Below are 17,042 nucleotides of genomic sequence, written 5' to 3' on the forward strand. Positions count from 1 at the left end.
AGAATTCTCATTGGGGCACACAGAGATAACACCATACAGATGGTATAGTTGGCCTTGGGCAGTAAGAAGCACAAATCCGGCCCTGCTCCCTGACCCTCATGAATTCTTAATTCTCCTTCACTTTCTGCTATAAGAGTTGTATCGTTTGCTTATCTGAGGTTGTTAAATATGAGTAACTGCAATAAAATATGTCTTCAAAATGGTAGAGACTTGCAGGGAAAATGTACAATAAATGGTACACAAGCAATGTTTTAAAGGGTGCACATATCCCTGGAAAAACAGTAAATGAGCTTGCAAACAGCTAAGAATGCTAGACAGATGTGTTTTTTTAGAGGACACTTTGACAAAAATAAATATGTATTCAAATAAAAATAGATTGTAATAGATTGTAAGCTTACAAGGGCTCCTCCTAGTGTTTCTCATACTGCTGTAATTTAACATATGCACATGTCAACTACATATTATATCTCAAACTACATATTAACTATGTATGTATTTGTATTTCTACTATTGATTATCACAACAGTACAGTGTCTTGAATTGAATTCTTAGGTATATTTGTTCCCCATTATTTGTTTTGTACTGTGTGCAGCGCTACGAAAGATGTTGGCGCTATCTGAATAAATACAATAATAGTAATAATAATCATAATAAAATAATAATAATAATAACAATAATAATATTATCAAAATATATCATAAGTGCCATCTTTCATCTTGAAAAGGTAAAACCTACACAGAAGGTATTCTTTAACCCATTATCTACTTCAAAGGTATTATCTCATTTGAGATAAGTGCACTGCTTTTGACCTCAGCCAGCAAAACTCATTGGGCCATATTCTATTGCTGAGCGCTAAGCACTGGTGAGTTCTTAACTTAGGCGATGGGGGCATCACCTAATCTAATTAAACTTTAGACCCCCCAGGCGGAAAATATATATTACCACGGAATCCAATTAACCTTATCATGTCTTGGGAAGCGATGCTTCCCGGCAGACATGAGCGTTAGCTTAGACCTGCAAAAAGCAGGTCTAAACTAGCTAACGCACGTCGTCGCCGCAGCATCTGGGGGTCTCCTTTAATAAGGAGACCCCCAGAGCTCCCTGTCGGGTTGCCGCACACTTTAGAAGCCCACGAGCAGCTCTGCAAAGGCTCCCCTGTCATACGTACCACCGCCGATCACCCGACGCCTCTCGCCGCAAAAACCATCACGTAATTACAGTGTATCTGACACTGTAATTACTGTGCGCATAGAAGGAGCCCGGGCAAAGCATCTTTGAATCTGCAGCCTGGGCTCCCCATTGGTCCGCTGTGTGAGCCATTTTATTGGTTCAGACAGCGGACCAATGGGGAGCCTGGCTGCAGATTCAAAGATGCTTTGCCCGGGCTCCTATGCGGACAGTAATTACAGTGTCAGATACACTGTAACTACATGATGGATTTTGCGGCGAGAGGTGTCGGGTGATCGGCGACGGTACGTATGACAGGAGAGCCTTTGCAGAGCTGCGCGGGGGCTTCTAAACTGTGCGGCGACTCAACGGGGAGCTCTGGGGGTGTCCTTATTAAAGGAGACCCCCAGATGCTGCGGCGGAAGATGGTGGCGATGTTCAGCGGGCGAGTGCGCATGTGTGGGGAGTGAGGCCGTGGTGCTGATGGACAGCACCACAGCGTAAACCTCACTCACCATCGCTCGGTAAAAGGGAGCATCGCTCAGGCTTTCACCTGAGTAATGCTCCCTAACGATCAGCCATCGCGCAAAGGATATGGGCAATAGGATTTGCCGGTAATCCTCGCGCGATGGCAAGGTGATAAGTAACTCGCATCTGCAAGCTACTTATCACCTTGAATAGGATATGGCCCATTGTGTTGTAAAATCTTGGAATGCTTTTATGTATCTCTGCTAGTAGAGGATATAAAAAACTGAAAGAAAAATCCTCTGTTATTGTCTCACACTGCCCCTTGGTAATATGTGGCCATAAATATACATTACAGCAGTACTAATGAGTAGCAAGTCAGTGAAACAAATAAGAAATAAAAAATGTGCTAAAAGAAATTTGCCTGCAGCACTTGCAAGCCTCTAAATAAATTGTCTGCTAAAGGGTTAATTATGTGTTCAACATTATTGCTTACCAGGATTGGCATTTATTTTCTATTATTTTTTTTTATCATACTTGTTTTTATTTTAGAAAGTACTGATTTCTCAAATCTTACAATGCAGGTTGTAAAGCATAAGATATGATTGTACAAAGGGGACATCAAGTACAGTAGTCCAGATAAAAGGCGTGGAACATAGAAAAGTCCCAATCAGTTTCTTTCCAAGGAGCTTGAAAACAAGAAAGGTCAACTGTAAAAGAGCAAGAATTTTAACATGGAAGTGGAAGACTTTGGATAGGAAGGTAGTAATAGGGTAGGCCCTAAGTAGGGTGGATAATAAAAGGCTTTAGAAGAGGCATGGGCAAACTTGACCCTCCAGCTGTTACGGAACTACAAGCCCCACAATGCATTTCCCTTTATGAGTCATGACTGTGGCTGTCAGACTCCTGCAATGCATTGTGGGACTTGTAGTTCCGTAACAGCTGGAGGGCCAAGTTTGCCCATGCCTGCTTTAGAACCACATTCTCGAGTCCGTTGTAGAAAGATAGAAGCGCTAGGAGGGTGAGAGGGGAAGAGGAGAAAGGAAAGAGGATGTAGAGGGAGGGAAAGAAAAGAGAGTAATGAGGAGGGAAGAGAGAATAGTTAGTTTCTGTATGAGAGTGTAAGGAAACAGAGTCACACCAATACTCATCTGGCCTATATTGTATAGTAGGGGTACATGGTAGGTGATGAGGGCCCAATAAGACTGCATAAGAGTAAGCTAGTAGGGTGTCAGACAATCAAAATTAACTTCCCAGGAACCTTTTCTATTATATTTAATCTTGATTTTCTGGTAATAACTGGCTCACATTTTGAAAGTAATTATTCAGTACACAAAGTCCAAGAAGGATGAAAATGTGTGTATTTTTTACATGTCTCCAATCTTCAAGTATTTTTTTGTTTTAATTATTTCACATCTCCTTCTTCTCTGGAGACTAATTGTCACAAAGATCCCAGAGTGAATTATCAGTAATGATATAATAGGCTCCCAAGAATCCTTAAGCTTGCAAATAAAAGGTCACAGTTCCGAAAGCAAAATCAGTGCCTCTCGTATATTAGTGTGGCTGAAGAAAACCATCATCAGGAATCCCGCAGCATCTTTAAATACAGTAAGTACCCCGGGCATACATTGTGTTGAAAACAAAGAGAAGAAATGGTGAAGAAGTCTTAAAATGAGAAACATTGCAAAGAAAGTATAACCATCACATAATAAGCACGTTTTAAATATTAAGATTTGGCATGAGGTAAGGTCTTGCTTTGAGTTACTTGGGTCAACACACACACACAAAAAGAAAAATGTCCAGATTCTGGCTCAACATGTTTTGAAGTGTAATTACAAGGTTGAAAAATGGTTAAGTATCCCTCTAAACCAGAAATTGACAAAATGTTACTGTTCTTCACATCATTTATTAATGTATCTACACAATATTGCTTGAATTTCAATTAGTATCAGAACACTATGGAAGCTAACTGTTCATCTAAAGCACATGTGTCGAACTCCAGGCCTGGAGGGCCAGATCCATGCCAGTGTTTAGGATGGACTGAGAAAGAGAGGAATGTGTTCTACCCGATGGACTGCGCCTTTCCTGATTCAGACCCATCAACTCATTTGAGCTGTATCAAAAATGTGTGAGGATCTCGGCCCTCGTAGGACCGGTTTGACATATCTGATATTCTAAAGTATAGACAAGACATTTATTAGCTTTTTAGATTGTAAGCTCGCAAGGGCAGGGCTCACTCACCCTTTTGTGTCTTGGATTTTGTAATACATTTATGCATATTGAGTTTGTCACTGTAATTACCAACTCTGTATTTTGTATCAATTAGTTATTTAGTACCAACTCTGTATTTTGTATATTGGTGCATATATACCATCGTCTGTATTATTTTTTACCTCATGTTTTTTTTTGTTACTTTTTACAGCACCACAGAATGTGTTAACACTATATAAATCAATAATAATAATAATAATAATAATAATAATAACAATAATAATAATAATAATAATAATAATAATAATAATAATAATAATAATAATAATAATAATAATACTTAGCTCTGGTCCAAAAAGGATTTTCATTAAACCAGTTTCACTCCAAATATATGCAGTTTAAGTGGATCAGCTGGGCCTAAATATAATTATTTTATTTAAAGGACTTATGTCACAAAGATCTTAAAATGTAAAATACATGTAAACAAATACAAATAAGAAGTATGTTTCTTCCAGAGTAAAATGAGCCATAAATTACTTTTCTCCTATGTTGCTGTCACTTACAGTAGGCAGTAGAAATCTGACATTACCGACAGATCTTTGACTAGCTCATCTTCTCATAGGGGTTTTTCAGGGTTTTCTTTATTTTTAAAAGCCCTTAGTGAATGACAGATGCTCCGTCCAACTGACAAAATAGTGTACAGCGAGCAGGGAGGCTGGTCAGCATTTTTGTACAAATCTTTTTTCAGGAAGTGTCTTTATAAAGAATAAAGGCCATGCTGAGAATCCCCCATGAAGAGATGGACTAATCCAAAACCTGACGGTAATGTCAGATTTCTACTACCTACTGTAAGTGACAGTAACATAGGAGAAAAGTAAAGTATGGCTCATTTTACTCTGGAAGAAATGTGCTTCTTATTTGTATGTGTTTTACATTTTAAGGTTTTCACAACAATTATTCTTTCAAGATAAAATATGGTACATTGTTCCAGAAAAAAAATCATCCACACAGGGGAGCAGCAAGTACAACAATTATACATTATTCAGTGGAACAGTCAGCTCAGCAGATTGAGTTAATTTGTTTAATTGACCAACATAACGAAAACCAGTGACCCCCGACTTAGTGAAACAGGTATTGTATCAAAGAAATATACCACATATCCAAGAGACTGATGGTCCTCTTCTACTTCCAGCTAAACAGGTTTGCACAATAGTGTATGACTCCAGGTCAATTCTTGTTCAAGAAGGCCATTGCCATGTAAGTTTCAAGAAGGATCAAAAATAAGAACATTAAACATTTAACATTATAGGCCTGGTGCACACCAAAATCCGCTAGCAGATCCGCAAAACGCTAGCGGTTTTCGAAACGTTGTTTTCTTCTTATAATGAAGTGTTTTGCTAGCATTTTGCAGTTTTGTGTAGCTTTTTTTTGTGTAGCAGATTACAGATATTGTTACAGTAAAGCTGTTACTGAACAGCTACTGTAACAAAGCCTGGAAAACCGCTCTGATCTGGCGTTTTATCAAGCGTTTTGCATTTTTCCTATACTTAACATTGGAGACAGAAACGCCTCCGAAATCCAAAAAATGCTGCAGCCCAGGAGTATGCCCTTTAGCAAAATGCCTACCACTCTGGTGTGCACCAGCCCATTGACATACATTACCCAAACGTTTCCACATCCGCAAGCGGTTCTAAAAACGCTACCAAAACCGCTCTGTGTGCACTAGGCCTAACATAATCCAATGCAAAAAATCTGAAAATACCAAAACCACATCAATGAAAAGGTGTCCCACAGTCCTGTCATCTATGTCATCAGGTTGAGATACTCCTGTGATTCCTTATAGTCAAGCCAAACCGCCCACTTGGTGTAATGTTTATGGTACTGGTCCCTACTCGTCATCACTGTGTCCTCAATGGCTTCAATCAAATTAGTCTTAGAGAACCATTCCCCTACCGAGGGAGCTGTATTGGATTTCCATTTCAACGGAATAAGGCATTTAGCCGTATTGAGCATATGTGGAAGGGCTGATTTTTTTATAGTGCCTTGATTTGTTATAGAGAAGAAGTGCTTTCCAAAGGGGAATCCTCCACCTCCTGGGCTGTCACCTTCCTACAAACATCCAGTACCTGTAACCAGTCAATTCTATTTTTAGGGCAAGTCCAAAACATGTGCAACATGGTGCCTTTCTGCCCGCAACCCCTCCAACAGCGGTCACTACCTGATCTGAAAATAAGAGCCAGTCTGTCAGGTGTTCTTTACCATCTTGATAGGATTTGAAAGTTACACTCCTGCATTCTTGTGTTTATAGAGGAGGAATGAGTGTTGCTTAGGATAATTTCTTTTTCACCCTCACCCAAAGTTTTCCCAGTCTCCCTTTCCCAGGATCTCAAGTATAACAGGGGGGTGCAGCCTTCTTGTTCTCTCAATAGTTTAAAAGAGCTGAGACAGTATGCTCCTTCATTTGAGAGCTTATAAACATCCCTATTCAGTCTCCAGTGGGGTCATTATCATTAAGCTTTAGATGAAGTGACTTACACCACGCACCTACCTGTCGCAGCCACCACTCATCAAAAGGGAACCTACCACTGTCAGCTCTTAGTTCCTGAATGATTTTTAGTTTAGATCCAGACCATAGGTGTCCCAGACGAGTGAAATAATCCCCGTTCCATGTACTAAAAACAAAACTCTCTTGAAGCTTTTTAATATAGAAAAGCACACCATCAGCAAATGCTGATATCTTATATTCCCTTTCCCCTACTACTACCCCTTGGATATTGTGATGACTTCTTATGCCGCAAAGTATGGGTTCTAAAGATATCACATACAACATAGGGGACAATCCTGCCTTAAGCCATTTTTAATTGGGAAGGAGTCAGACAGCACCCTGTTTAATTTAACCCTCGCTAAAGTCGAGGAGTAGAGGGATCTGATATGCAGCAAAATTTGTCCATTAAGTACCAACTCACGAGATGGCTCGAACCTCAGATTTTGGGTTCCTGGACCGCGGTTGCAAACTTCCGCAAAAGTCCAAGTTTGCGCGAACTGGGCAAACCGCCATAGACTTCAATGGGGAGGCAAATTTTAAAACCTACAAAGACTGTTTCTGGCCACAAAAGTGATGGAAACGTTGTTTCAAGGTTTATAACACCTGGAGGCGGGCATGGCAGAGTGGGATACACGCCAAAAGTCACTGGGAAAATTACGTATTTGACGCAGAGTAGGGTTATAATCCCTAAAGGGTAGAAATCACAGTACATTCCTACATTTGAGGAAAAGGGCTGCTTTAAAATGTCCAGAGTGATAATGTAAGCGTTATGCCCACTTCACACTCGACAGACAAAACGCCACGTTTACCAGGATTGAGCACTAACAGGTCTGTAAGGCCCTTAGGTGTGTGGGCGCTGCATACGCGCTCAACTGAGGCAGACTGGCTCAGTGTACAGGTGAAATTTTATTTTTTTCTTGGGCCTATTTGTGAAAGTTACTGATAAAAAAGTATTTTGAAAGTTATTTATGTATAGATTTGTTATTTATAACAAATTAAAAAATACAAATTTATTTCTAGAAAATACAAAATTTTAAGGTAATATTTCCATAATGTTAATGACAATTTTCAAAAATTGTAAACTCAGCAGGTGTCAGGCTGGCAAAAGGCCTGTCTGCCATTCATGGTGGAGGTGATGTGCTGGTGTCACCTAACTCCAATGCAGAGTCACGCAGTGGAGGCTTGACGCCAATTGCCCTTAGTGTTCAGTGGGTGACAGGCTGGCAGCAGGCCTGCCTGCCATTCGTGGTGAGGGGTGATGCCACCAATTACACTTCAGTGCAGAGCCATTCATTGGAGGCATGCAAGCAATGAAATGAAAGCTACCTGAAACTCCATCATGGTGTCTGAAGACCAAGAATGAGAAGGGAGGATAGTGGGTGGTATGCGTGAACTGGCACCCTCTTTTTTTTTGTTTACCTTGTTTGTCAAATTTAATTTTGAAAAATTGAAAAATACATCCACATATAACATATGTGTGTTTTTGGCATAATCAATTTTAATCCATTAAAAAAAATCCATTTTAATCCATTTTGAAAACAAATATCCTTTTAAATCCATTTTGAAAAAAAATAATCAATTTTAATCTATTTTAAAATGCGAGTGGGTGAATTTCCTTCTGCTCTCCCACCCTGTCAGGCAAGGATGTGGCATTACCACTCACTATATCTGTGTAATTAACACTGAAAGCCTCAGCCCTGACCATCTACAAGAAGGTTGCCTTTCAAATGGTGGCACATGTACTGGAACACAGCCACGTGAGATGCACCCTGCAAATATGCCCCCAAGCTGGCTTTCCTGTCCGGGTAGTTCCTTCATCATAAGCCTTCTATTCAGCTGTGTGATAAGCTCATCTACAGTGATAACAGAGGCCCTGGAGCTTCACCATGGTGACTAGTCATGCGACCATGCAGCCACACAAGATTGGGCAGTAACAGGTCTGTAGGCCTCTTAGCTCTGCCGGTGCTTCATGCGCCCTCAACTGAATGGACTAGTTTGGGCGTTGTTATTTATTTAAAAAAAAGTATTTGTTTTTTTGAGAAAACATGTCAATGTCATTTACAAAAAAATAGTGCATTATGCTCAAGTAAGTGGACCAGTGTAGAGTCATGATATCACGTGTACCAGAGGCCTAGATGGGATAGGAAGTTAATTATAGAACTTTATGATGGTAGCAAGCAGACTGGCCCACTGTACTGCCTGTTATTTTCTTTTGTTTTTCTTAAAGCATGTTTGTCAAATTTATCAAAAAATATTCCTAAGGGTATTATATTTGTGTGCTGCTTTTATTAATGTGTGCATATCATTGGTGTTTGTGTTTTGCGATCAGGTGCCTTCGCAAAGCACTTGTCCCTAGTTGGGTGTTGGGCTTTCCACGACTCAGTTTCTTTTGGCAGAGGTTACATTACTGATATCAGAGGCACACAAACAAAAAAAATGCCACAATGGGGAGCTTTTGGAATCTCGGCATTCGGTGGTGGCAACAGCAGGTGTTGAAGGGCGTGTTGGCTGGATGACCCCAAGTGTATTACTTAATCCATCATGTGTGAATAACTCCTCTGACACATCAAGTGAAGCAGCTGTGTTGCTAGTGGTAGTGTTAAGTTTTTGTGGGGTACCAGAAGCAGAGCAGGAGGAGGACGGTGCGTCAAGGAAGTTCTGTGCGGAAGCTGTAGAAGATGTGGTGCGCTGTTTCAGCCAGTCAACCACGTCCTCAGAATCTTGGGGGTTCAGGGTACATGCCTTCTGAACACTGTACTTTGGTCGAGGGCCGCACAAAATCGCGCCAGCATGACCTCGAATATATCTGCAGAGTGGCCTGCATTTGCCTCTGCCTGTTATTTTTTCCCATATTGGTGGTATGCAGTACTACTAACAATATTCAATAGTGGTAGACAGTGTGTGTAATCACAAAGCGGCACACAATCAGTGACAAATACACAGCAGGTGTGTGTATGTGTGTGTGTGTGTGTGTGTAGTGTGTGTGTGTAGTGTGTGTGCGTAGTGTGTGTGTGTGTGTGTGTGAGTGTGAGTGTGTGTGTGTGAGTGTGAGTGTGTGTGTGTGTTCTTTGCAGGGCTGTGTACTTAAAAAAACACACAGAGAGATATCCTATAGTACTTCCAATCACAAATTAGCTGGCTTGTAATTGATAGAAGAGGATAGTAGAACTGCAAGGCCCAGCAATGACTGTGGCTTGGCCTGTATGCAGTGCCTTTCACACACACACACACACACACACTCACACACACACACACACACACACACACACACACACACACACACACACACACACACACACACAATGTACACACACACTGTACACACACTCACACACACACACACACACACACACACACACACACACACACACACACACACACACACACACACACACACACACTGTACACACACTGTACACACACACACACACACACACACACACACACAATGTACACACACACACACACACAATGTACACACACACACACACACACAATGTACACACACACACACAAACACACACACACTCACACACACACACACACACACACACACACACTCTCACACACACACACATAATGTACACACACACACACACACACACACACTCACACACACAATGTACGTACACACACACACACACACACACTCACACACACACACACACACACACACACACACACACACTCACTCTCACACACACACACACACACAATGTACACACACACACACACACACACACACACACACACAATGTACACACACACACACACACACACACAATGTACACACACACACACACACACACACACACACACAATGTACACACACACACACAATGTACACACACACACACACACACACACAATGTACACACACACACACACACTCACACACACACACACACACACACACACACTCTCACACACACACACATAATGTACACACACACACACACACACACACACACACACACACACACACTCACACACACAATGTACACACACACACACACACACACACACACACTCACACACACACTCACTCTCACACACGCACACACACAATGTACACACACACACACACACACACACACACACACACACACACACACACACACACACACACACACACACACACACACACACACACACACACACTAGAACAATATGAGCCCTCAAAAGGGCTTTTGTTTTGGGGGTGCTTTTAGCAATAAAGAACAGCCAAGCTAACCATCCCTGTCTCTCTGTGGGCTGTATGCACTGTGTCACCCACAAAGAGAGCTATGCTTTAGTAAGTTCAATCATTCACTCCATACGATTTGCATCATCTAAAATCGGTTCTTAATTAGGCTTTTCTTAACCACTTGCCGACCAGGGGAATTTTCACTGATCGGTGCTGCGTGGGCTCTACAGCCCGCAGCCATGGCCGGATTTCTGGCAAGGCCACATAGGCCATGGCCTAGGGCACCAGATAAACAAGGGGCGGCCTGCAGACAGTGGGCATTATTTGCAGGGCATTATTTGCAAGTGTCCAAGCAAATGAAAGTGGTCAGGATAACTGCACTATTAGTACCAGCTGGCATCTGCCTGTGCTGTGCTACAGGCAGCTGCAGTCCGTTAACCAAACGTTTGTGAACAGTGTGTGACTAGCAAAAAGCCAGACCTTGTCCAATGACATAGCAGCAGCTCCAGGCAGTTACAGAAGGCCGGGTCTCACACACTTGGTGTGGGGGATGAAAGGACCAGGGGCAGCACCAGCAAATAGTACAGAATACAGAAGGCAGCCTCTCACAGTACCCATTTCTTAATTATTGATTGGCCAGCGCTGTTACCCTGGAGACAGCAGTGGGTACAGGACTCACTTTTACGTGTTGCTGACCCCACCCAATGTCCAATTGTGAGCCACTTTTGACTATGTGTGTATGGTGGAAGGCTCCTACCACGCCCATCACCTGTAGATCGCTTGATTGACCAGTTCCCCTGTGTGATATGATTGATTCACTTCACGTTGCCATGGAGACCTCGGCACTAGCCCCAATAGTGGACACCATCGGCCCAAAAATGTTTTGATGGATGTGTGTGGAGAGAGGTGGTAGGATACGGTTGGGGCGGCTGGTAATAGTCGGCCTTGGGCGGTAAGAAGTACAAATCCGGCCCTGCCCGCAGCACCGATCAGGAGTGCAGCAGGGCGATCAGACTACCCCCCTTTTTTCCCCACTAGGGGGATGTCCTGCTGGGGGGGTCTGATCGCCGCCGGCCATTAGTGGGTAGCGGGGGGGCTCCTCAAAGCCCCCCTCCGCAGCGTTTTGTGCGCTCCCTCCCTCCCCTTACCTCCCTCTCCCTTCCTGGGCTGCGCAGGACGGATATCCGTCCTGCGCATTGTGGGATAGGCTTCAGCCTATCATATGCCGGCGATCCCCGGCCAATCAGAGGCCGGGGATCGCCGATCTGCCTTACGGCGCTGCTGCGCAGCAGCGCCGTATCATGTAAACAGCAGGGATTTCTTCCCCGCCTGTTTACATTTTGCCGGCGAGCCGCTATCGGCGGCTCTCCGGCTGTTCACGGAGACACCCTCCATGAACTGACATGGAAAGGCCGCTCGATCCATGGTAACCCGCAGACGAACAGTTTACGCCAATCGGCGTTAGCTGGTCGTCAAGAGGTTAAAAAGATCACACCATCTTAAAATGCCATCTGTGAAAGATGACGCACAGGCGTTTCGGGCCATTCTCGGTCCTTTTTCAAATCAGGTCAGACCCACACTGATGTTCGAATGCTTTCCAAACAGTATATATAGCCCACAAGAGGACCACATAGGAGACTGCTCATTAACATATATGCATAGTCATGTAACAACTTCCACCAATCACATTTCACAACACAGTATTCACCTCTACCCATAAAGGATATATAAATTACACAGAGTGAAGACTGCTGGCAAAAACACACATACAGTAGAGAGATATATCAGTGAGCCTTCATCAGCCTGGCATTATATAACAGGAAAAAACAACAGTTAAAGGGGCACTACAGCGAAAAACTGTAAAATTGAAAATATGTGCAAACATAGACAAATAAGAAGTACATTTTTTCCAGAGTAAAATGAGCCATACATTACTTTTCTCCTATGCTGCTGTCACTGTCAAGTGACAGGTTTTGGACTAGTCCATCTCTTTATAGGGGATTCTCAGAGATATATTTATTTTCAAAAGCAGTTAGTGAATGGCAGTTGCTCCGTCCAACTGCCAAAAAACTGTCCCCACATTGTAGCATGACGTGGCCCCGCTAGCTAATCCTGATGCAGTAAACGTCCCCCTCTACATGTAAATATATTACGTAAGCTCAGAGCAGTGAATATAAATTAGCCATGCAGGGACCACGCGATCAGAACACTCCACATCACGTGGCCCCGCTGGCCAATCCTGATATAGTAAACATCCGCCTCTACATGTAAACACAATACGTAAGCACCGAGCAGTGAATATTAATTAGCCATGTGGCCAATAATTCATACGGACTCCCCTCACTTCCCTCCTTTCGTGTACCGCATCTGGGGGCACAGGACCAGCAGAGGACCCCAGGCAATGCACAAATTTAACAACCAAAATACCATCATCTCAAACCAGAGTAGATACCCTTACATAACTGAGGTCCTCCACCGATCCAATGTCACCAGCATCCCCAACATTGTAGAATCACCTAATGGAAAAAGAACATGAAAAGCATAATTAAATCAAAGTTAGTAAATCATTGTCTCTATTCAGACCCATGTTCAAGGGTATCAAGTTTATTAATGCAATAATTTACCCTTAAAGCTAACAATCTATGTCTGTCCCCCCCTCTACGTGGATGAGGTATCCCCTCAATTACCTGAACTCTTAATTGTGACAATGAGTTGTTTTTCTTACAAAAATGTTCGGACACAGATAGGTCCATGTTTTTGTTCCTAATATTTGATTTATGCAACGCTAGACAATCTTTTAACGGTTGAGTTGTTTTTCCCACATACCCCAGCCCGCAGGGACATTTCAAAAGATAAATTACAAATCTTGAGTCACAATTAAAAGACCCTCTGATTTTAAATGTGGTCCCTTGGCTGGGGTGGGTGAAAACATCCCCCTTAACAATAAAGCTGCATAAGTGACAGCTGAGACATGGAAATGTGCCATTCCTTCCATTCATATTTTGCCGTTCTGGACCCAGATCATTCCTAACCAATTTATCTTTAAGAGAAGGTGCTTTTTTAAAGGATAAAAGGGTCCAGTCATGAAATTCTTTTACAGTAGGTAACCCTTGTCTTAAAATTGTCCAATGCTTATTTATTATATGCCCAATCCTCTCAGATAGTACATTAAAAGTAGTAACAAACTGTATGCTTGCTGCTGTTTCTAATCTCACTCCTCCATGTTTGCATAAAGACTGCCCTTTGGATTTAAACTTAAATCCTTCCTGTAGGCAAGCCGGTGGATACCCCCTCCCTGTGTCTGAACATTTTTGTAAGAAAAATCACTCATTGTCACAATTAAGAGTTCAGGTAATTGAGGGGATACCTAATCCACTTGGGGGGGGGGGGGGGCAGACATAGATTGTTAGCTTTGAGTGACAATTACTGGATTAATTAACTTGACACCCTTGAACCGAAAGGTCTGAATAGGGACAATGATTTACTAACTTTGATTTCATTATGCTGTTCGTGTTCTTTTTCCATTAGGTGATACTACAATGTGGGGATGCTGGTGGCATTGGATCGGTGGAGGACCTCAGTTATGTAAGGGTATTATATATCTACTCTGGTTTGAGATGATGGTATTTTGGTTGTTAAATTTGTGCATTGCCTGGGGTCCTCTGCTGGTCCTGTGCCCCCAGATGCGGTACACGAAAGGAGGGAAGTGAGGGGAGTCCACATGAGTTATTAACAGCATGGCTAATTAATATTAAAGCGGTCTAACACCCAGCATTAAAACTTTGCTTTAAAAAATTGCTTACAGCTTAGAAACTATTATGCCAGATTTTTTTTAAGCAGAAATTCACTGAATGGGTTAAACATGACATTTTAGTTTTGCATTTAGCTAGAAATCCGCATCACTGCTGAGGTTTAGATACAAATGTATCTTTGTTTGGAATGCAAATAGACCTCAGAAAAGCCTGTCCGGGAAGCCCTCTGTGCTCTCTCAGAGAGGTGCTTGTTTATTTACATTGTAAATAGATACATTTGTATCTAATAACCTCAGCACGAGGGTTTCTAGCTAAATGCAACACTAAAATGTCATGTTTCATCCATTCAGTGAATTTCTGCTAAAAAAAATCTGGCATAATCGTTTCTAAGCTGTAAGCAATCTTTTAAAGCAAAGTTGAAATACTGGGTGTTAGACCACTTTAATATATACACTCTGGTTTCCTCCCCAATCAAAAAACAAACATTTGGATAAGTTAATTGGTTCCACGTAAAATTGGCCTTCGTCCAGAACAAGGACATAACTGTGAAAGTAGGGGTTATATTGTGAGATCCTCTGAGGGGCAGTTAGTGACATGACTATGTAATCTGTAAAGTGCTGTGGAAGATGTCAGAACTCTGTTAACATACAGTAATTATGACATTTTAATTATCTTTCCTTTGATAGCAGGAACCATGAATAGGACAAGATTAAATGAAATAATATTTCTAGGATTTCCAAATCTTCATCATTTTAATTATTTTATGTTCATTATTGTCCTGATCATCTTCATAGTGACCATCAATGGAAATGCTCTCATCACTGTGTTGGTGTCAACCAGTAGCCTACTGCGATCACCAATGTTCATCTTCCTTGGACACTTGTCCTTCTCAGATATGCTGCTATCCTCAAACATTGTGCCTGGGATGCTTCATATGCTATTATTCAATGGTGCCACCTTCTCCTTTGGAGGATGTATTCTCCAGGTATTTGTGTATGGTACTTCCGCAGCAACAGAATGTCTTCTGCTCACTGTCATGTCCTATGACCGCTACCTGGCCATATGTAAACCATTGCACTACACTATGATTATGAACCTCAAACTTTGCTTACAACTAGTTGCACTATCTTGGATGATAGGACTTGGCACAACACTCAAAACAATTTTACTTTTGCAGACCCTATGGTTTTGTGGCCCGAATGTGATTGATCACTTTTTCTGTGATATGGGTCCTCTCCTGGGTCTGTCTTGTTCTGATGTGTCCATAGTAAATTATGAGCTGTTTGCATTCTCAAGTCTTGTGACAATTCTACCCTTCATATTTATTACCTTCACGTATGTTCATATATTTTTGACCATCTTGAGAATTACGTCAGTCACCGGGAGACAGAAGACCTTCTCCACCTGCAGCTCCCATCTGGCCATTGTGTGTACTTATTATGGATCACTGTTTGCAATGTATGTGGTGCCTTCAAAAGAAAAAACTCCAACTGTGAGCAAGATGGTATCGCTGCTCTATGTTGTAGTCACCCCACTGTGTAATCCCATAATATATAGTTTGAGGAATACAGAAATAAAGTCAGCAATATGGAAATATCTATCTGTTTGCAAAAAGTTGCAGGAAAATCAACATGGCATGCATCTTGCTTGATTGCTGTTCACATGTACATCATGAGTGGTAGTGTAAATGCTAATGTAAATGTCTAGAAGTTTTATAGTGTAAAGTCTAAGAACTGTAGTACAAAATTTAGAGTGAGGCCAAACACCCCTGACCGTACGTTGGCTAATGGACTCCGAATTTAGGCCCTTACAAAAAAGATCACACGGACACCAGCTACAAGTTTGCTATTCTGCTCTTCTCTGAGCTGTTTATTGAAAACCTCTAGATTTTATAGCATCAAAAATACAGTGTGGGCATTATGTCATTTTGTTAATAATTACAATATGGCATGATTGGTTCCTACTTTTGAATGTATGCCTGTCAGCTTAATAAATTTGCTAAAGACAGCAGAAACACAAGTATCTAATTGATATGTCCTAAGTTTCTCTATATCTAGTTTCGGACAGCTAACAAGATAAAGTGGAAAAAATAAACGTTGGAGTCATTAGTTCCGGTATCTAGTTTATATAGCCTCCACCAGTTACTGTGAAAATAGAAGGACTGGAAGGTGAACACCGCCACACCCCACTACTTTCCAAGATAGTGCTCGACCTGGTTAGTAAAAGCAAACATCACAGGAAAAAGGGAAAAGGACCGCACATATCTATGGATCGACTCCTTTATTGGTGGACATATCCAAGCAACTCAAAATATTCAGACATCAAACAGCTGACATGTTTTGGACTATTAGGCCTCGATTCATCAAGATTTATCGAATCAATTACCGACAGCTTGGTAAAATACCGAACTCGTTAAGTTGATTTCAGGATTCATCAAATTTATCTACAGCTGTTAGCGAGCATTTGGTAATCATTTGGTAATGATGCTATAAAACGGGAGAAAGTGCAATTCATGAAAATGAAAATGGGCGTGGTTTAGCATTACATTTAGGATTAGTTATCTCCTTCACTGCTCTGTCGCTATTCCTGTCAGATCATTGCTGACAGAGAAGATGGAGCCATTTGAAGTGGTTATGCATCAGCTGAGAGTGATTCAAAGGTGCAGAAGGGCACGAAGAAGGTCTAGAACCATATCAATTTGCTAGAGAATGGATTT

The 17,042-nt window shown here is 41.8% G+C and overlaps 1 protein-coding gene across 1 annotated transcript; it reads left to right on the top strand.

Moving 5' to 3' along the window:
• Positions 1 to 15,020: 15,020 nt before the first annotated feature.
• LOC137561946 (olfactory receptor 11L1-like) lies at positions 15,021 to 15,977 on the top strand. Its single transcript, XM_068273291.1, has one exon. It carries the CDS (start codon positions 15,021 to 15,023, stop codon positions 15,975 to 15,977), a length of 957 nt encoding a protein of 318 aa, XP_068129392.1.
• The last annotated feature ends 1,065 nt before the right edge of the window (positions 15,978 to 17,042 follow it).

The sequence above is a fragment of the Hyperolius riggenbachi genome, chromosome 3 (assembly GCF_040937935.1).
Source record: "Hyperolius riggenbachi isolate aHypRig1 chromosome 3, aHypRig1.pri, whole genome shotgun sequence".
Lineage (NCBI taxonomy): Eukaryota > Metazoa > Chordata > Amphibia > Anura > Hyperoliidae > Hyperolius > Hyperolius riggenbachi.